The sequence below is a fragment of the Telopea speciosissima genome, chromosome 1 (assembly GCF_018873765.1).
Source record: "Telopea speciosissima isolate NSW1024214 ecotype Mountain lineage chromosome 1, Tspe_v1, whole genome shotgun sequence".
Classification (NCBI taxonomy): Eukaryota; Viridiplantae; Streptophyta; class Magnoliopsida; order Proteales; family Proteaceae; genus Telopea; species Telopea speciosissima.
Genome location: NC_057916.1, coordinates 6,758,468 through 6,775,316, shown reverse-complemented (window position 1 = coordinate 6,775,316; position 16,849 = coordinate 6,758,468). Strand labels below are relative to the sequence as shown.

General features: G+C 38.0%; 1 protein-coding gene across 2 annotated transcripts; it reads left to right on the top strand.

The window, feature by feature from the left end:
- On the top strand, positions 1–16,567 carry LOC122648849 (aspartic proteinase-like protein 1). 2 transcript variants are annotated; one of them, XM_043842119.1, is made up of 10 exons: positions 1–392; positions 5,328–5,466; positions 8,722–8,963; positions 9,093–9,320; positions 9,448–9,586; positions 9,851–9,921; positions 10,000–10,099; positions 14,744–14,804; positions 14,940–15,011; positions 15,893–16,567. In XM_043842119.1, the coding sequence occupies exons 1-10, from the start codon at positions 97–99 to the stop codon at positions 16,138–16,140; spliced, it is 1,596 nt and encodes a 531-aa protein (XP_043698054.1). In that variant the 5' UTR covers positions 1–96; the 3' UTR covers positions 16,141–16,567. The 2 variants fall into 2 exon arrangements, with proteins under 2 accessions (XP_043698054.1, XP_043698055.1); XM_043842120.1 differs by having other exon boundaries at positions 256–392; positions 8,688–8,963.
- Positions 16,568–16,849: the final 282 nt, after the last annotated feature.

Here is a 16,849-nt window from a genome sequence, read left to right as displayed (position 1 = left end):
GCTCAGGATTTGTTACTTGGACAACCCTAGCTGTTCTGTGTTTTGATCCAAATAGGTTTTACTTCACCATTTCCTTTTTGAGGGATACCAGAAGCCATGGCGATTCGGTTTCTGTTTTTTCTGGTAGTGGCATTTATGCTAGTTTGCTGCTCTCTCGCTCTTACATTTTCTTCGAAGCTCATTCATCGTTTCTCTGAGGAAGCGATGGCTTTACGGGTTCCTAGAAATGAGGTGTTCTTTAGTACCTGGCCTAAGCGGGGGAGTGTTCATTACTACCAGTTGCTTGCTAACAACGATTTGCAGAGGCAGAGGATGAAGCTCGGGCCTCGACATCAGTTGCTATTCCCGGCTGAGGGGAGCACTACGATGGCTTTTGGAGATGAGCTTGCATGGTAAGTGAATTCGCTCTTTGTTCGGTTGAAGCATGTGAACTAGGATTTTCTTAGACTGGATGGCTTCATTTCATGCGCATTGTTTTGTAGTAGTAGTAGTAGTATAAAAAAAAAAAAAATCGTTCCCGTGTGAAATAGTATTTCTATCTTTCAACGACCTCAGTTTGCCCTATGGATCGTTCGGAACAAAACTATTTTGCACAGTTTTTTTAGCTGGTATCTACGGAGCGGATCGGACATTGCACAGACGAACCTTTTTACGATGGTCCTATGCAATCCTTACGCACTCTTCGCAGCTCTGTTAGGTTTGAACGACAAACCAGTAAAATGCGCGGTGAAAGCAACAAGAAAGCAAGCCGCAGGAACACCGTATCTTTCTAACAAGAAAACATTACAGTTCTGGATATAGGGTGCCGGTTGCTACAGATTGGGTCCATAGTGTTTTGACCTGTTTCCTATCGTACTTATTTTATTCATATTCCTAGTTTGAGCTATCTACTTTGCTTTTAGAAGTAGAAGTTTTTAGGAACAATTTCTGCCCCTTTTCTTTTAAGCTGACTTTGTTTGGGTCAAGGTTTACCTGTTTATCATATTTTGTTGTCAAATTAGAAATATCATGATCACGTCTTAAATGGGATTAGTCCCATGGAATTGAGTAAATTTGGATCAGTAATGGAGAATATATTAGATTAATTTGATCTGAATAGGGACAAAACCCTAAAAGACAGGATCTCCATAGGGCATTCAAGAACACAATCAAATAAATAATAGAAAACAGGGATAGAACCACTAACCTTGTTTCGCATCCATAGTAATAATGATCACAGCAGAAAATAAAGACCGAGATCTAAGTGCTTCCCCTCTATTCCCAAAGTAACTGGCTTGATGAGAATACCGAATGCAGAGGGACAATGAACACTGAATATCTCCCTCTCTTTCTAGGATGCACTCCTCAATAGAGATTGAGAATAATTAGTTGTCATGGGTAGAGGGGGGACCTAGTTCTCTTTATGTAGTAATTCCTATAGGGCTTAACTCATCACAGTCCCAATAGGAATCTATCTGCCCACACTAAAACCAGTCCACATAGGATTCCTAATATCACCCAATGACCCCCTTAATTAGACCAATATTATAATTAGCTTGAGTTTTAGGTTATTTAATATTAGTCCATAATAGGAATATTAATTCTATTCTTAATAGAATTCTAACGGAATATTCTGAATGGATATCAATTTGTGACATAGTGGTGGATTTTTTGCGAGTTCCATTGGTCACCAGAAGCAGTCCTGCTTCTTTCTGTTTGAAAGCGATCTCCAAAATCGGCTGGGGAATGCTATCCTATGCAGAATTAAGGTGTATTAACCACAGAGGACCTCAATAGTGACCTGTGGAGCTCAGTTATTCCTCTCTTTTGCAATTGTTTTAAGGTTAAAAAGCAACAAATAAACAACTACTTGTAGTCAGATAAACATGAAGTATGGAAAGAGTTCCTTCTGGAGGAGGATTCGTCATGCTGACCCTCTAATGTAAGACTAAATTAGGTTAATTTAGTCCCAAGTAAACCCACAAATCCAAAATAAAAACAAGAGGCAGAATTAGAAAGTTTATGAAATCAGCCAAACCAGCCAAAGGAATTCTCCCAGCTTTGGATTGAAGGATGCTTGTATAGGGTAGAAACACTGCTGAAAGTTTCAATTGGTTATGATGGTTGTGCTGGAAGATATGACAGCGACACCCAAAATAGAAACTGATCTCCTGCAGGCCAAACCAGCCACCAGTTTGGGCTTTTACTTGGATCGAGGGACTATAGAGAGAAGGCTCTACTGTAAATTTGGTGAAATTCTGATGTGTAGAATTGAAGTTATGGGGGTGGAATGAAAATAGAAGGTTATGGAGAATAGGGCAATTTAGCCAACATGACAGGCTAAAATTTGGATCAAGTGGAGGAAGTGTTGGTGTGATGCTATTTTCCACAATTCAACAGTTTCTGTGGAGTGGTGGGTGCTATGGAATTAGAAGGTTGCAGCAACTGGGGACTTGCAAAGGAGCAGCAGCAGCTTCAGTTGAAGGAGCAATCAGCAGGAGCACAGTTGGGGTGGGGGGGTGTCTTCAGCCCACGGTTGGTCTTCTTCAGCAGCAGCAACAATCACAACACAGCAGGGGCTCTAACAGATAGAGCAGAAGATGAGATAAAAGAGAGAGAAGGATAGTGGGATTCGGCTCTCCTCTCCCAGCCAGGCTCCTAACAGCCCTTCAAGTCACACTTAAACTTGAGAAAAGAATCATAATTTGCTAAAGCAATCTTTCATTCAACTGTAAAAATCGTGGGGGGGCTTCTAAAAGCCATTACAAATATTTAAAGGGCTATGCTTGCACCTCAAGTTAAAAGAAAAATAGAAACTTAACATAATAGACTTGCAACATGAAAATAGAAACTTCTTTAAATAACTAGGATTGAAAGAAAATAGCAACAAAATAAAATCTTCACTCTCCAAAAGGTGCAGCCGAAATCTTCATGCGGTCCCCACCAAAGATGCCACTTGGCCAGGATTGTACTTCAAAATTTTGTCAATAAAAATTGACAGTTATGCCCCCACGATCTGGGTTTGAGAGACCCGGCAACTCCCAGCCCTATTAGGCTTGCCCAACATAAAGTTGGTTGGCCCTATGGTCCATTGGGTTGGTCCACTAATTGGTGAAGTGAACCAGCCTTTCTCCCATGAGTTCCCTAAGTGTATTTCTTGCCAAACAGCTTGGCATCTGCATCACCCTCTCTTGTCTCAAGTACATCATCTCCTCAGGCCTTCACCTCAACCTATTTTCTTCCTCCTACTCCATGTTCCAACAACCTTGATCTTCATATTATCTTATGCTGCTGGATACCCTAACCATAATTAACTTCCTTTGACATGGGTGATGGTTCACCAATATAATGGTCAGCTCACTTGACAGCTTCATTGACATTGATCTCTCCCATTGCATTTGCAATTCCAAAACCGATGAGAGGGAATTTCCCTTAGAGTTTTTGAATTGAAATATCCATTAAATAACCCTTCCTTGGTGTTAGTTAACCTTAAATGAGAGGGAGGAGGGAAAATAGGAGAAATAAAAACAGGAACTGATTTGCTTTTAAAATCAAAATCTAACATGACCTGATTAATGCCAAAAGAAAAGGAAAAAGACCTACTCATTTGAGCTATAGATCAAATGCTGTGATCTTGGAAATTAAATCATCCTACTTAACTAACAGTCAGAGAGAAATAAAGCAAACACTAAACACACAAGTTCCCGGCATTAAGGATCTCAGGGATCATAACTATGAAATTTGATCAGATTCTGCGGAAGTACTTGTTTCTCAAACTAGTTTTATTGAAATCCTAAAACTTCCTCCAGAAATTAGTTACAAAGGGGCGGGCCTTGGTGCAACAGTAAGATTGCTCCATTGTGACCAAGTGGTCACAGGTTCGAGTCTGGAAACAACCTCTTTGCAAAAGCAGGGGTAGGGCTGCATACATTATGATCCTCCCCAGACCCCGCAGTGGCAGGAGCCTTTTGCACTGGGTACACCCTTTTAGAAATCAGTTACAGACCACCAGAAGTGTACAGGCACCAGCTTTTTCTTCAACCCTTTTCCCAGACTTTAATTAGGAAAATCCTAATAGCTCCTGCTGTTCTTCTTTCTTTTGACTCCCACTGCCAACTCTTATTGCTTTTCATGGCTATTTTTCTCATGCCTAACCTTTCCTATGCAAAAAGTTCTGTTTTTGACTATTTTTTTATCCACTGGTCTTCAAACATTGTTCTTATTAAGTCTGGAGAAGTGTTTATGAATTCACTTGTTGGGATTCAAGATTCTTCATTTCAATGTGGCATGGTGTGAATCTTGAAACAACCTTGGTGCAATGGTAAGGTTGCTCCATTGTGACCAAGTGGTCACGGGTTCAAGTCTGGAAACAGCCTCTCTGCGAAAGCAGGGGTAAGGCTGCGTACATTATTACCCTCCCCAGACCCTGCAGTGGCGGGAGCCTCGTGCACTGGGAACGCCATTTTTTTAAAAAAATTATGTGCGAGTCTTGAAAAATTTTCTCCTATTATTGAGGAGTTGTCGAGAAATTTCATTGTCAAACACTAAACATTAATGTTGATATTGGAGGCTTATGCAAGTTGAAGTTTACTCTGTTTCAACTATTTATTTCTCTAGAACGGGAGAAGGGCAATTGAAGTTACTGTTCCGAATGTGCACATTTCAAGCTCCAATGGAAAATATTTTCTATGAGTAGACCAAAGGTTAGTTGTGCTTGCACGGGACTGAGAATCCCTACATTAGTCCCCAAATGGACCCATCAAAATTCCAAGTAGAAAACAGCACTTAAACACCAAATTAGTTAGTGTTTTAAGAAATAAATGGATTTGATTTACTACATGTTTTGACCTCCTATGGGAAATCTCTTCGTAAATTAAATTAAAGGATGGTTTTAAGAAACAAATACAGAGGATGTAAGAGTCCTTTTTGATTACCATATTTCTCTTTTCTGCTTCCTGTTACTTTTCTGGTTGTTCATCCAAACATAAACTTCAGAAATCTTCTGCTGATTGCAAGAGGGAAGACATGATGTAAAATAGGACTGTGAGAGAACCTGGTATGGAACACCTGAAAATAATACCGCAAGGTAAAAGAATTTTATGGTAAAGAACGAAGTAGCCGGGTAGGAACTTCTGAAAATACCAATTCTTCTCTTTGTCAAAACTCCACTGAGTTTGGGATCTGCCAATGGTATGCATTATGATGCTTCACTCTCCACAGTTCCCTACTTCCCTCTATTTCAACTCTTTTGCAGTTGAAACTTGAAACTGATATTTCTCAGTCAAAATTCTTGTCTTTTGCTTCCATCTTATCTCTCCATCTCAGATCTCTTTTCCTGTATGTGACAGGCTACATTACACATGGATTGATATAGGGACTCCAAATGTTTCCTTTCTTGTTGCATTGGATACTGGGAGTGATCTTCTCTGGGTTCCATGTGATTGCATACAATGTGCTCCTCTTGCTGCCAGTTACTACAGTGTTCTGGTTCGCCCACTTCTCTAGTTTTCCTATTTATTCTTGTTCTCATAGTTTGGTTTTATATGGTTATGTCTTAAACTAATTGTCTTTGTTTTAACTCTTCTACTGCACACTGTTATATTTCATGGTTTCTTTATTCTGCATATGGATTGACATTTGTATGTTAGAATTCTGCTAGGGAGCATTTTATACAGTATGTTGCAGCTTACCAATATACTTCTAAGTTGGAAGAAATTGGGAGCAATATATTCATTGTCTTGTGAATTTGCTGGAAGTATTACACTAATTGCAAAAGAAACTGTCACATTTATGCTCCTTGCCCCTTTTAGAACGTGTCCAAAGAACATAGTTCCAGTGACTGAAACACTCCTTGGCTGAATAATGGGATTTCTAGTCACCTACTGGTTTAGGGCTTAAAAAACTTAATAAAATCCTGAAATGCAGGAATAATGAAGAGTTCAGATTAGGAGAAAATTCAATAACTTCAAAAGGACTGATCTGATTAAGACAAAACCCTGGTCGATTGTTCTATTATCAGAGTAGACTCAGTAGAGTATTCCAGTAAAATTTGACTGCTGGTTAGATTCAAAATATCAGTAAAATTTGACTAATGTTTAGATTCAAAGTTATGAAGCAAAAATTTGACTAATGTTTAGATTCAAAGTTATGAAGCAAAAATTTGACTAATGTTTAGATTCAAAGTTATGAAGCAATCCAGCTGGAAGTAGGAAAGCTTAAGAACAGTAGAATCGATGGACAGTTTTAGGGTTCCAAACCAGAATTCAACTATGGTATTTAATAGTTAATTGAGTAAGTGATTGAAACCAGAAAACCAGAAACAGAAATCAGATTCAGAGAAAATCAAAATTGAAGAAGTGGAACAGAACTAGGATTCTTGAAAATCTATTTGGGTTTTGAATGTTTAGAACAGAATTTGAAATTTAAGAACAGTAAAACAAATCAATGGCAATTATTCCAGGGAATATTGATAAACAGATCAGCAACCAAACCCTAGTTCAAGAACTAACCTGAAATTGAAAGATTCTATTTGAATATCAAAACCGTATGGTACAGAAATTAGAACTGACACATAATCGAAGGGGAATAGAAATAGAGATTGAAGAGAGAGAACCAATCTTAGGAATCCACCAGATTGCTGGCTTGGAATCCACCAAGCCTTCACTACTGAATCCACATCAGTATTGGTTTTGAATTCCACTGAACCAGCAGCAAGAGCTTCTTTTTTCACCTCGATAAAATAGTCCGGTTTTGACACTTGTAGAAACGAAATCGTGCGAATTTAGAGGTCTTCAACATTTCAGTTATTTCACCGAAATAGGTCTCATATCAGTGCCATTTCGGTCATACTGGTGGTATATTTTGACATTTCTGTCATTTCAATGCCATTTCAGCCATTTCGGTGGTATATTTCAGTTTTAACCAGAAATAGACTCAAAACAAAACTGTAACTTATCGATCCTATTCCAGCTTGATTAAAACAGCTTAAAAAAAGGATGTACCCAGTGCATGAGGTTCCCGCCACTGCGAGGTCTGGGGAGGGTCGTAATTTATGCAGCCTTACCCCTGCTTTTGCAGAGGCTGTTTCCAGACTCGAACCGTGACCACTTGGTCACAATGGAGCAACCTTACTGTTGCACCAAGGCCCACCCTCTAAAAACAAGTCCCATGATTCTGGTTTCAGAGAGAACCAGAAACTGAAACCATAGGGTAGAAAAATACTAGAAAACTGGTTCAAAACAGGAACTGCTGGTTTAGGGAAGGCCTTCTTCGTGCTGCTGCAGTTCTTTCTTCTTCTTTCTACTTTGTATTTGAGTTGGAATCTGGCTTCTGGATCACGAAAAGCCAATTTTTTGGGGGTAGGGGTGATGTCAGATTAAAGTGAATGTTTTTGAAATGTCTAATGCAACTTGTTGCCAATGATCTGGATGAGATGTTGAGAGAACAAAGAATAAGAGGTGGTTTACTGAAAATTTTCTGTACCAACATTTGCTGCAAAGTTCTATAGATTAAATATCCATACAAAGGGTTCTTGGAACAACCTTATAGAGATAGATTTGAGATAGATTTCCACTTTGTCCATGACAAAATAGCTAAGGGAGATCTCCATGTTCGATACCTCTCTACCACGGATCAGATGGCGGACATTTTAACAAAAGGTCTTTCCACCACCAGGTTTCACAAGTTACTGTCCAAACTCAATCTCCTTCCAGGAGACTTGACTTTGAGAGGGGTGGGGGGGGGCTGTTATGGATATAACCTAGGTCTGTTCTGGTTGGTTTATTTATTTACAGTTGTATTTGTAGCCAGCTGGCACAACTGAAGTCTGTCGGTGTGTGAGTAAGTTGGGTTGTTTGTTTCTCTTGTAACCATTCATTATTATAAATATATTCAAGAACCCAAGAAAATTGTCAAGGGGGAATGGCAGCTTTACTTTGCCCTTAACAGATACGGTTGATATGTAACAATACTTAATACCATGCTTAGTCCTCTTTCTCTGTAGATAATTAGATATGCATTTGGGCCAATACCATACATGTTGGTTGGCAACATGTTGGGTCGATTAAGTGGGCTGGAAATTGTTTGACATCATAGGGCTAGTGAATCGACAAATACGAAAACCCCTCGTATCCTGGTTCCTTTGCATAGAGTTGCCATTTCATATGCACAGCTTTAATTGGCTCACTTTTGGGCGTTTGATGAGGTCGTTGCCCTCTTGGATTTCTCAATTGCTGACCCAACAAGGTCTATGCTGCATTACTACTTCTCTTTGTTATTCAGTACTTTATTTATTTCGCAAACCTGCTGGGGATGACAAACTTCTCTTTTTCAGCTTTTTGTTAAACTGGATTCTGATCTTAAATAGTTCTTCCTGACCTCTCCGTTATCTGTTCATTTGAAGCATTGCTTCTTTAAAATATTATACATTGTACATAATGAACAGTTGAAACAAGATATGGATGGTTAACATAATCTAATTAATTGTTGGCATGTATCTTGTATGTGAATGCAAAGTGGTCTTCAGCTGAAAATACTTCGAAAATATGACGTATCCTGATGACATAGTAGAAACCTTATGTTAACTGCTACTTCTAAAAGGCTCACTTCTTGCATGACTCCAAACTACGCTTATTTGGGTTGGGTTGTGGAGTTGTTCTGCTAAAACTTGGTAACAGGTTTAGCACTTATTCCGAATGATTGATTGGCAGGTGCTCCCTGGTATTTGGGGCATCTATTATGCAGGATAAAGATATGAGCGAGTACAGCCCATCTAGATCAAGCACCAGCAAGCATCTATCTTGTAGCCACAAACTCTGTGAATTGGGTCTGAAATGCGAAAGTCCAACGGATCCCTGCCCTTACATTGCTAACTATCTTTCGGAAAATACGTCAAGCTCTGGATCGCTGGTTGAGGACATAGTGCATTTGTCATCAAGCGATTCCAATGCATCCAAAAGTTTGATGAAGGCTCCTGTCATTGTAGGGTGTGTTCCATTGGTCTTTATGCTACTGTTTTTATTCAATATGCTAATTTTTGCCATTTGGTTGGATAGGATGCTGTTCTTAATAGTTGAAAAGCTTAAATTATAATTTCTGTTGTTTAATTGATGCAGTTGTGGTAGGAAGCAAAGTGGTGGTTATTTAGATGGAGTGGCTCCTGATGGCCTTTTGGGCTTGGGATTTGGAGACATTTCAATTCCAAGTCTCCTTGCAAAATCTGGACTGGTTCAGAACTCCTTCTCTATTTGTTTCAGTGAGGATGATTCGGGAAGAATTTTCTTTGGGGATGAAGGACTTGCTACCCAACAAACCACTCCACTCTTACCCCTAGATGGAAAATAGTATGGTTTCATCACACAGTGTAATGATTACATTTGTCAGCTTATGATTCATAGGCATGCTCAGAGCTAGGCTCAAGTTCTTTACTATCATTTAATGCTTTTTGGGATTCGCTTGTAATCGTTACAGTTATACATACATTGTTGGAGTGGAGGGTTTCTGTATTGGGAATTCCTGTCTTAAGCAAACTGGATTCCAAGCACAGGTTGATAGTGGAACATCATTCACATTTCTTCCTGGTGGAGTACTTGAAAAAGTAGCTGCTGAGGTACTTTTGCCTGGAACGCTTAAATGGGGAATTATATTTATTTTGTTCATACCACTGTTTCAAAAATCCGAACGGCTGTGACCAATCGTGATTCTGGACGCTCCAGAGTGGCCCCAATTCTAGGGTTCTTGGGACCAGATCCTGGGTTTTCAGATCTGAGGGGGCCGATTCTAGGGTTTTTGGGACTGATTCCGTCCTATTCGACCCCCGATTCTGAGTTTAAAATCCTTGGTTCATACTGAAAGTTTACTTTCCTGATTCTAGTTTGACAGAGGAGTAAATGCCACGAAGTCCAGCTACAAATTCTCTCCTTTCGAATACTGTTATGAAGCCAGGTATTTTTGCAAGTTAGTTGAAGTGATCTTTGTTGCTATGTTGCAGATGCTGATCGTTAGTGCTTCTTATGATAACAGTTCACAGGATTTGTCCAACATTCCTGCCGTGACTCTCATGTTTGCTCATAACAACAGCTTTTTGGTCCATAATCCTGTTCTTCTTATCAAAGGAAATCAGGTCTGTCTATATTGTCTTAAATGATGGCCTATAATAAAGTTGTGCATTTATGGTTCTGTTCAAGAGCTTTTCCTTAAAATCTTTTCATGAATTGGAGTGCTTATCTTGGTTATGCAAATTCATCCTTGGAACGATTTGGATCCATATCCATCGTTATGGTATTGTCGTTATTAATTTAAAACCGTTGTCTTTATTTCTCATTTTCTTCTTTTTAGGTCATTTGTTGTATTGAAGTGAAATGACATTTATGTGATGCCTTAGATGAGGCTTACTTGGGTGCAATATATTAAAGATTCTGGCTAAACAATCTACAAGTATGGGAACAATTTGGCTTAATGCTTAAGAAACAACTTAACCAGTTTATTTGAAACTTGGTGAAGAGAATGAGTGACAAATTTCACTTTTCTGTGTTATTTGAAAGAATAACACTGCTAACAGAGGGTCCAGAATTTACTGACAACCTCTAAACTTAAGATGATAACACTGCTAACAGAGGTTCCAGAATTTCCTGGCGACCACTAGACTTTAGATTGGTTTCTATTCTTTCCCTATTTCCCCTATGTTTCATTCACCTTGCCTCTCCTTTGCTAATCTTTTCTGGGTCTTTCAGTATAGGGTTTGTCCTTCAAGTGATAATCAATGGGGGTGGGTGTACTCTAGGCTGAAAACCATACTACAGAAACCGAAAGCTAAATGATGACCTTGTAAAGAGGGGTGGGTCAAACAAAGGTAGGTTGAAGTTCTAATTGTGTTTGAGGTAAGGAATTTAATTTCACCATATACATTTATCTCAACTGCTGGGAAATGAGATAAAAATTCTTGAAATCATAGAAACCATGGGGTTTTTCTTGAAATTTTTCTGTACAATTTTAGGTGATGTTACTTAAAGTTCAAATAAACATCAAATAATTATTTGTATGAGGAAACATTCAATAGTTTCAAAACTTAGTTTGATGGTTTTGAAACCTATTTTGGTAGTTTTATTGCACAATTTTTTAATGCAATAGATCATTTGGCACAATTATACGGGGTCTAGGACATACTATAATAACAAAAACAAAATTGAGTATTAAATGACCAGATATGATGGAAGATACAGATTACATACCCTTTTTTCGGGGGGGGGGGGGGATAGGTAGGCCCCAAGGAGATTTGAACTCATGACCTCTTAATTATGAGGTGTTGGTATACCCTTGTTTTTCACTTCATGAAATACTTTAAAATATTGGATACTATGTATTTCTTTAGTATTCTCAAACAGTAAAAAATGTAGCCACAATACTTCCTAAGCAATTTTTACATTTTCATGTAATAACATGCTTAAATATGCATTTATTTTTATTTTTATTGTTATAATTATATTTTTCTTTTGAAAATTCAAGCATTTTTTTTAACAAAGTAAATAGGAAAATGAATATCCTTATAAAACTCTAACCTAACCTTACCAATCTGTGGATCAGCTATATCACTTCTTTATACCAATCTTTAATACTTGTTCCTTTTAGAATTTAGTTTTTCCAAAATTCCCTTCTTTCACTACAAAATCAAACCACTATTGCTAAACATCTGTGGAGGAATTTTGTTAATGTCATGCTATTGTTACTTATTTTATTTATTTCTATTCAGATATCAACTTGTATAGTGCTGTAAATAAATAAATAAATAAAAAAGAATAAAACCTCAAGAAAGTGATCTTTCCCATCCCTTCAAGTCTTTGCTTTATTCTATAGCGGTTGAAATCACGAGATATGTGTTCCTATATCTCATCTCCCCCACCCAATATATATATATACACACACACACCTATTCAACCCAAAATGCCACACATGCTTGTGTGGGCTGTGAAATAAGGAAGCTAGGGTCAAAATAAATGATTTCATGAAAATGAGTCGAATCTAATGGAATCTTGTATTTTATATAAGGTATGCATGTTTCTGCCATCCCATCCAAAAAAAAAAAGAGAGTATAATGTTGAAAGGAGTGAAAAATGTTTGCCGTTTCAAGCAACACTCATCAATTTTTAAGTACATATAAGTTGATTTTTCCATCCAGGGGAATGTAATTATTTAAATGATATTAAATTCCATGGTCATATTGAGGGAGTTCAGGACTTGAGAGTGAAGAGGAGGAGATTGGATGAGGGGAAGTCGATCATGATGATTTATCATGCACTTACACCCTTACCTTCTTCATAAGAATAGTACTCATTTTGGGAGGACAGTAAGATATCCTCATCTTTTGGCAAACTAATTACATGGTAGTAACCGCATTCCCTCTCACTCAACCTTTTCTACACTTCCTTCTTATCGAGTTCCTTTTAATTGATAATGTGAAGATTGTTTTCCCTACTTATACAAAGCTTTGTGGAGTAATTACCTACTAAGATGGGGCAACAAATTAGCTGCTATGTTTTTGAAAATTTGAAAAAGTGAACTCTAAATTAAATTTTCTACTGAAATTGTCAATTGTATGGGTTTGAAATTAAACTGATTTTGTGCACTTTGATTTGTTTTCAGACATTGACTTTCTGAGAATTTTTTTGTTTGGGGGGGGGGGGGGGTGGGGGTAGTTACTTTCTGAGATTTCTTGTAAGATGTTATAACTTGCATCATAAGACATTGTTATATCTTCACCAGCAGATTAAAGACACCAGTTCAAGTGGTGGATGGATAATATGGATGATCTGCCACCTAAGAAATCAAACATAAATGCTGACCTTGTTTTTCATGTTTGAAGTATTATGGCCCATCTAATAGTTGCCCATCTGAGAAACTCAATGGCTGATCTGTGTTTCCTCGTAACACTTGAATAGCTTTCTTTTTTTATAGAGTATATATTAGTACAGAAAAAAGATTGTGTTGATCAACATTCTCTCTGTATGGCCCTGTTGACCATTCAGGTAAGGAGAGATCCAATTTTGGTTCCTAATCATGTGCACATAAAATGTGGCAATTTACTGCTAGACTGGTTTGCTGTTCATGTAGCTAAGACCCAAGATGTTACCTACATAAACCGCGATACTTGATGTGGTAGCCACTACTTGGGTCTGTTAGGATTAGGTTTGGTTCGTCTTTGACCCAGTTATGTTTATCCGAACTTGTATGCTCTACTTCCTCATTTAGTTGTATTTACTATATTAAAATTTATGCTTGTGTATGTCATGCCTATTTACATGCAGCTCAGTTCAATTTTTACTCAATTATGACAAATGAGTATTATAATAGTTTTTGGCGGAAGCACCAACCAGTCAAAACAATAAGTTAAGATATTTTGGTTGCACCAACTCTTAAAATTAAAATTCAATGAGATCAAGTTTCGGAAAAAAGAAAAAAGCAATATGCCAATTAGTTCCTCTTCCCCTCCCCCACCCCACAAAAAAAAAAAAAAAAAAAAAAGGAAAAAGAAAAAGAAAAGAAGAAGAAGGTAAAAAGAGTAGCTAAGGCCTCCATCAGTGTTGTTAAGTTGCAGGCCTTAATCATGAGCCTTACACAGCAAGCACGAGCTTTAACCTTGTACCTCACTGGCTTGCTCCTGTGCATCTTTGTTGTTGGTTTGCTCTACTCAAGCAAATAATCCATAACACACTTTTTTTTCTATAATTAAAGTATTAGGGGCTTCCTTTAGTTGAATTAAGCATTCTCTGCACTTTTGCAGATTGTTAGGTTATGGATCTTAGACTTTGTTCTCTTGCACCCCAGTTATGTGTTAAAGAATTTGGGCTGTTCTTAGTTGATCTATTTATCGCCACTTGTAATTTAATGTGGTGGTGTAATGTTACTTTCATATATTCATAAATTATGTTTATTGTAGTAAGTAATTTTTTGGTCTTTGTCGTGTATGTGAATCTTCAATTACTCTAGGTGTTTTAATAGCGATTATATTATATATCTTTTAAATTGCACTTGACACCATCAGGCTTGCAGCTTGCTTCTTAGGCTTTTAGGAAGCCTTGGCACCTTGGGTACTTTTATCACTTGGTAATTCTGATCCCTGTTAATAAGATTTATTGATTTCCTGCCCTCTTTTTTATTTTCTGAAAATTTAACCTAAACCAAGCATTAAAGAATATGCAACTGTACTTAGGTGGCTTCCTGTTTTTTTGTATATTTATTTTTTCCTTTTTCTTTTGTTTTTTAATATAATTTACTTATCCAAAAAAAAGAATATGCAACCAGATTTTTTTTGTGAGACCATGTTTGAATAGTTTCCTGGAAAAATAGATGTTTTGAACAATTGTGTGTGTGTGTGGGGAGGGATGAGGGGGTTGACACACTTTGGATCGATATCAAACTAAACTGATAGCAAGCATCTATGAAGACCGACTTTCCAGGTGGCTCTGGTTTCCGAAATTCCACAGTGAAGGATACCAACCCTTTTGTAGCTGTTGCTTTCATATGTGTTTGTGCCCAATCTAATGCTTTCTTGAATTGTGGCATTGATTTGGAAAAGAAAAATTGAACAGGCACTTGATTCTCTTGCATGGTATGATTGCCTTTTTTAATGATCTGGTGCAAATATTTATTTTATTTGTTCAGCCAGGCAGGTGGTTTAGTTTCAATTTTGACACATTATTGTGAATCAAAAGCTTGTAATGATCGTAAACTCCTTTTTCGTGTGAATAACCTCAGAATTATTGTGGTGCAGGGAGTTGAGGGGTTCTGTCTAGCAATAATGCCAGTAGAAGGAAATTTTGGGACCATTGGCCGTGAGTTCCAACTCTCGCTGTTGCATCCTTGATTAATATTCTTTGCTCTGTTTTCTTTCCCTGTTTCTTTAAATCAGTATTTCCCACTTCCCATGTTTTCTTGGGATTTAGCGTACTACTGAATTTCTGATGCAGAGAACTTCATGATGGGTTATCGCTTGGTGTTCGATAGGGAAAATTTGAAGCTGGGTTGGTCTCGTTCCAGTTGTGAGTACCAGGCTCTTTCCGTTCTATGAGGGGAAGGGTCCTCCATCTTTTTGTTCCTCTACTAATTTATATGTATTCCTCTTGGAAAGTTGGAGAAATGATAGGAAAGTGATCAATTGTTCTGATCTCTTGCTTTGGTAACTACTGTGTTTCCTATGCTTGTTAAGGCACTTGTTACATTAGATTCCATCGACTGAAATTTAGGCTATGTTTGTTTGGCATGAAATGGAGAAGGGAAAAGAAATCTCAATGGAGAAGGGAAAAGAAATCTCTGTTCTTTCCTTTTCTCCATTCTTTGCCAAACATACATAGCCTTGGGACAGGGTTCTCTCAACTTCTCTTGAGTTTCCTGTCATTTGGAAGATATTTAAATTTCGTGGAGTATAAATGGTTTCCAATGATCCTGCAGGCAGTATCCGTCTATTTTTTTTAAGGAGGGGGGGGGGTTGGAATGCTTGGGTTTGGATGAGGTGATATCAAGTATTTATTTATGTTGTTCACAGGGTGTGTAAACTCACCTGTTAGGCTGTTACTACTTTCTGCTTAGTGTCAAGGCAATGCTATATTAGATTGTGAGATTATCTCTCTTTGCTCCCCCCCCCCCCCTGGTGAGAATGGACGTGGTGTTTGGAGTTATATGTAGGTGCCAGAGTGAGAAGTCGACGTATGTCTGCTTTACCACATTCGAGTACTTTGTTTTTGCTTCAACTTTTTCCCTACAATTTTCTTTTGCAATAGAAATGAGAAACTTCTTGCCATTTTGCTCAGAAATTGTCTAGTACTTTAGTCTATGCATTATAGAACAGGTTTTCCCCCATTTGTGCCTGCATTTAGATTTGCTATTTCTTTATAACTGAGATGTAGCTAATTTGTTCATACAGGTCAAGATCTCAGCGCTGGTGAGAGACTACCTCTAACACCCCCACCTCATGACAGACCACAGAACCCACTGCCAACAAATCAGCAGCAAAGGACCCCTGGTGGGAGTGCAGTTGCTCCTGCGATTGCTGGTAGGACTCCATCCAAACCCTCAGCTGCCTCGCCATTGGAAATGACCACTCACTTTCTTATAGAGAGATTGCTTCCAATGATGCTACTTCAGCTTTGGCTGTTTGCTTCAGCCACCTGAGTTTCTGTTCTCTCATGAATCCATCTATGCTTTTATATCGATTACATGTAAATCCAATATTCCTGTCAAGCTTTCTTGCAATCCAATGCTGTATTTTTTCTCAAGGTCATTGGATTGGTTGGGGCTGCTGGGAAACTCTCTCTCTCTAGTTCTTGACGTTGAGTTTATAAGTTTTTGTTGCTTTCTTTTCACCCTTTCAGTGTAATAGAATTATTATTGTAGGGGCTTGTTGCTCAAACATCTCTACCCCTTTGTATATTCTTTCCACAATATGTACTAGTGGGTGGTGATTGGAGCATTCCACTTGCTAATTATGAAGCATCATTTACTAGAAGTAAAGTTGTGTTGGGGCTTTCTTGATCAATTCTTGTTTGATGTTTCTTTGCAATTTGGTATTTCCTTTATGAAGGTTGAAATAGTTTTCCCATATATTATAAGCAGAACAGTTACTTTAAATCAAAATATTCTAAGCGTGGAACATATCAGATTTGGTGCTGGCCGCTGGGCTTTATCAATTGACGCTTGAGCAGAAGACACATTCTATTGTTTGCACGCAGTGATGCGAAATGCAATTAATTAAAGTTCAAGGCTCTTGACGGACAAAAGTACCATAGTGTAAGGGTGTCAATTTAGAAGTGGTATCGAAACCGGTCGAACCAATTTGAAGTGAAAAAAAGCGGCTTGGAATTGGTTACAAAAACTGAGATTT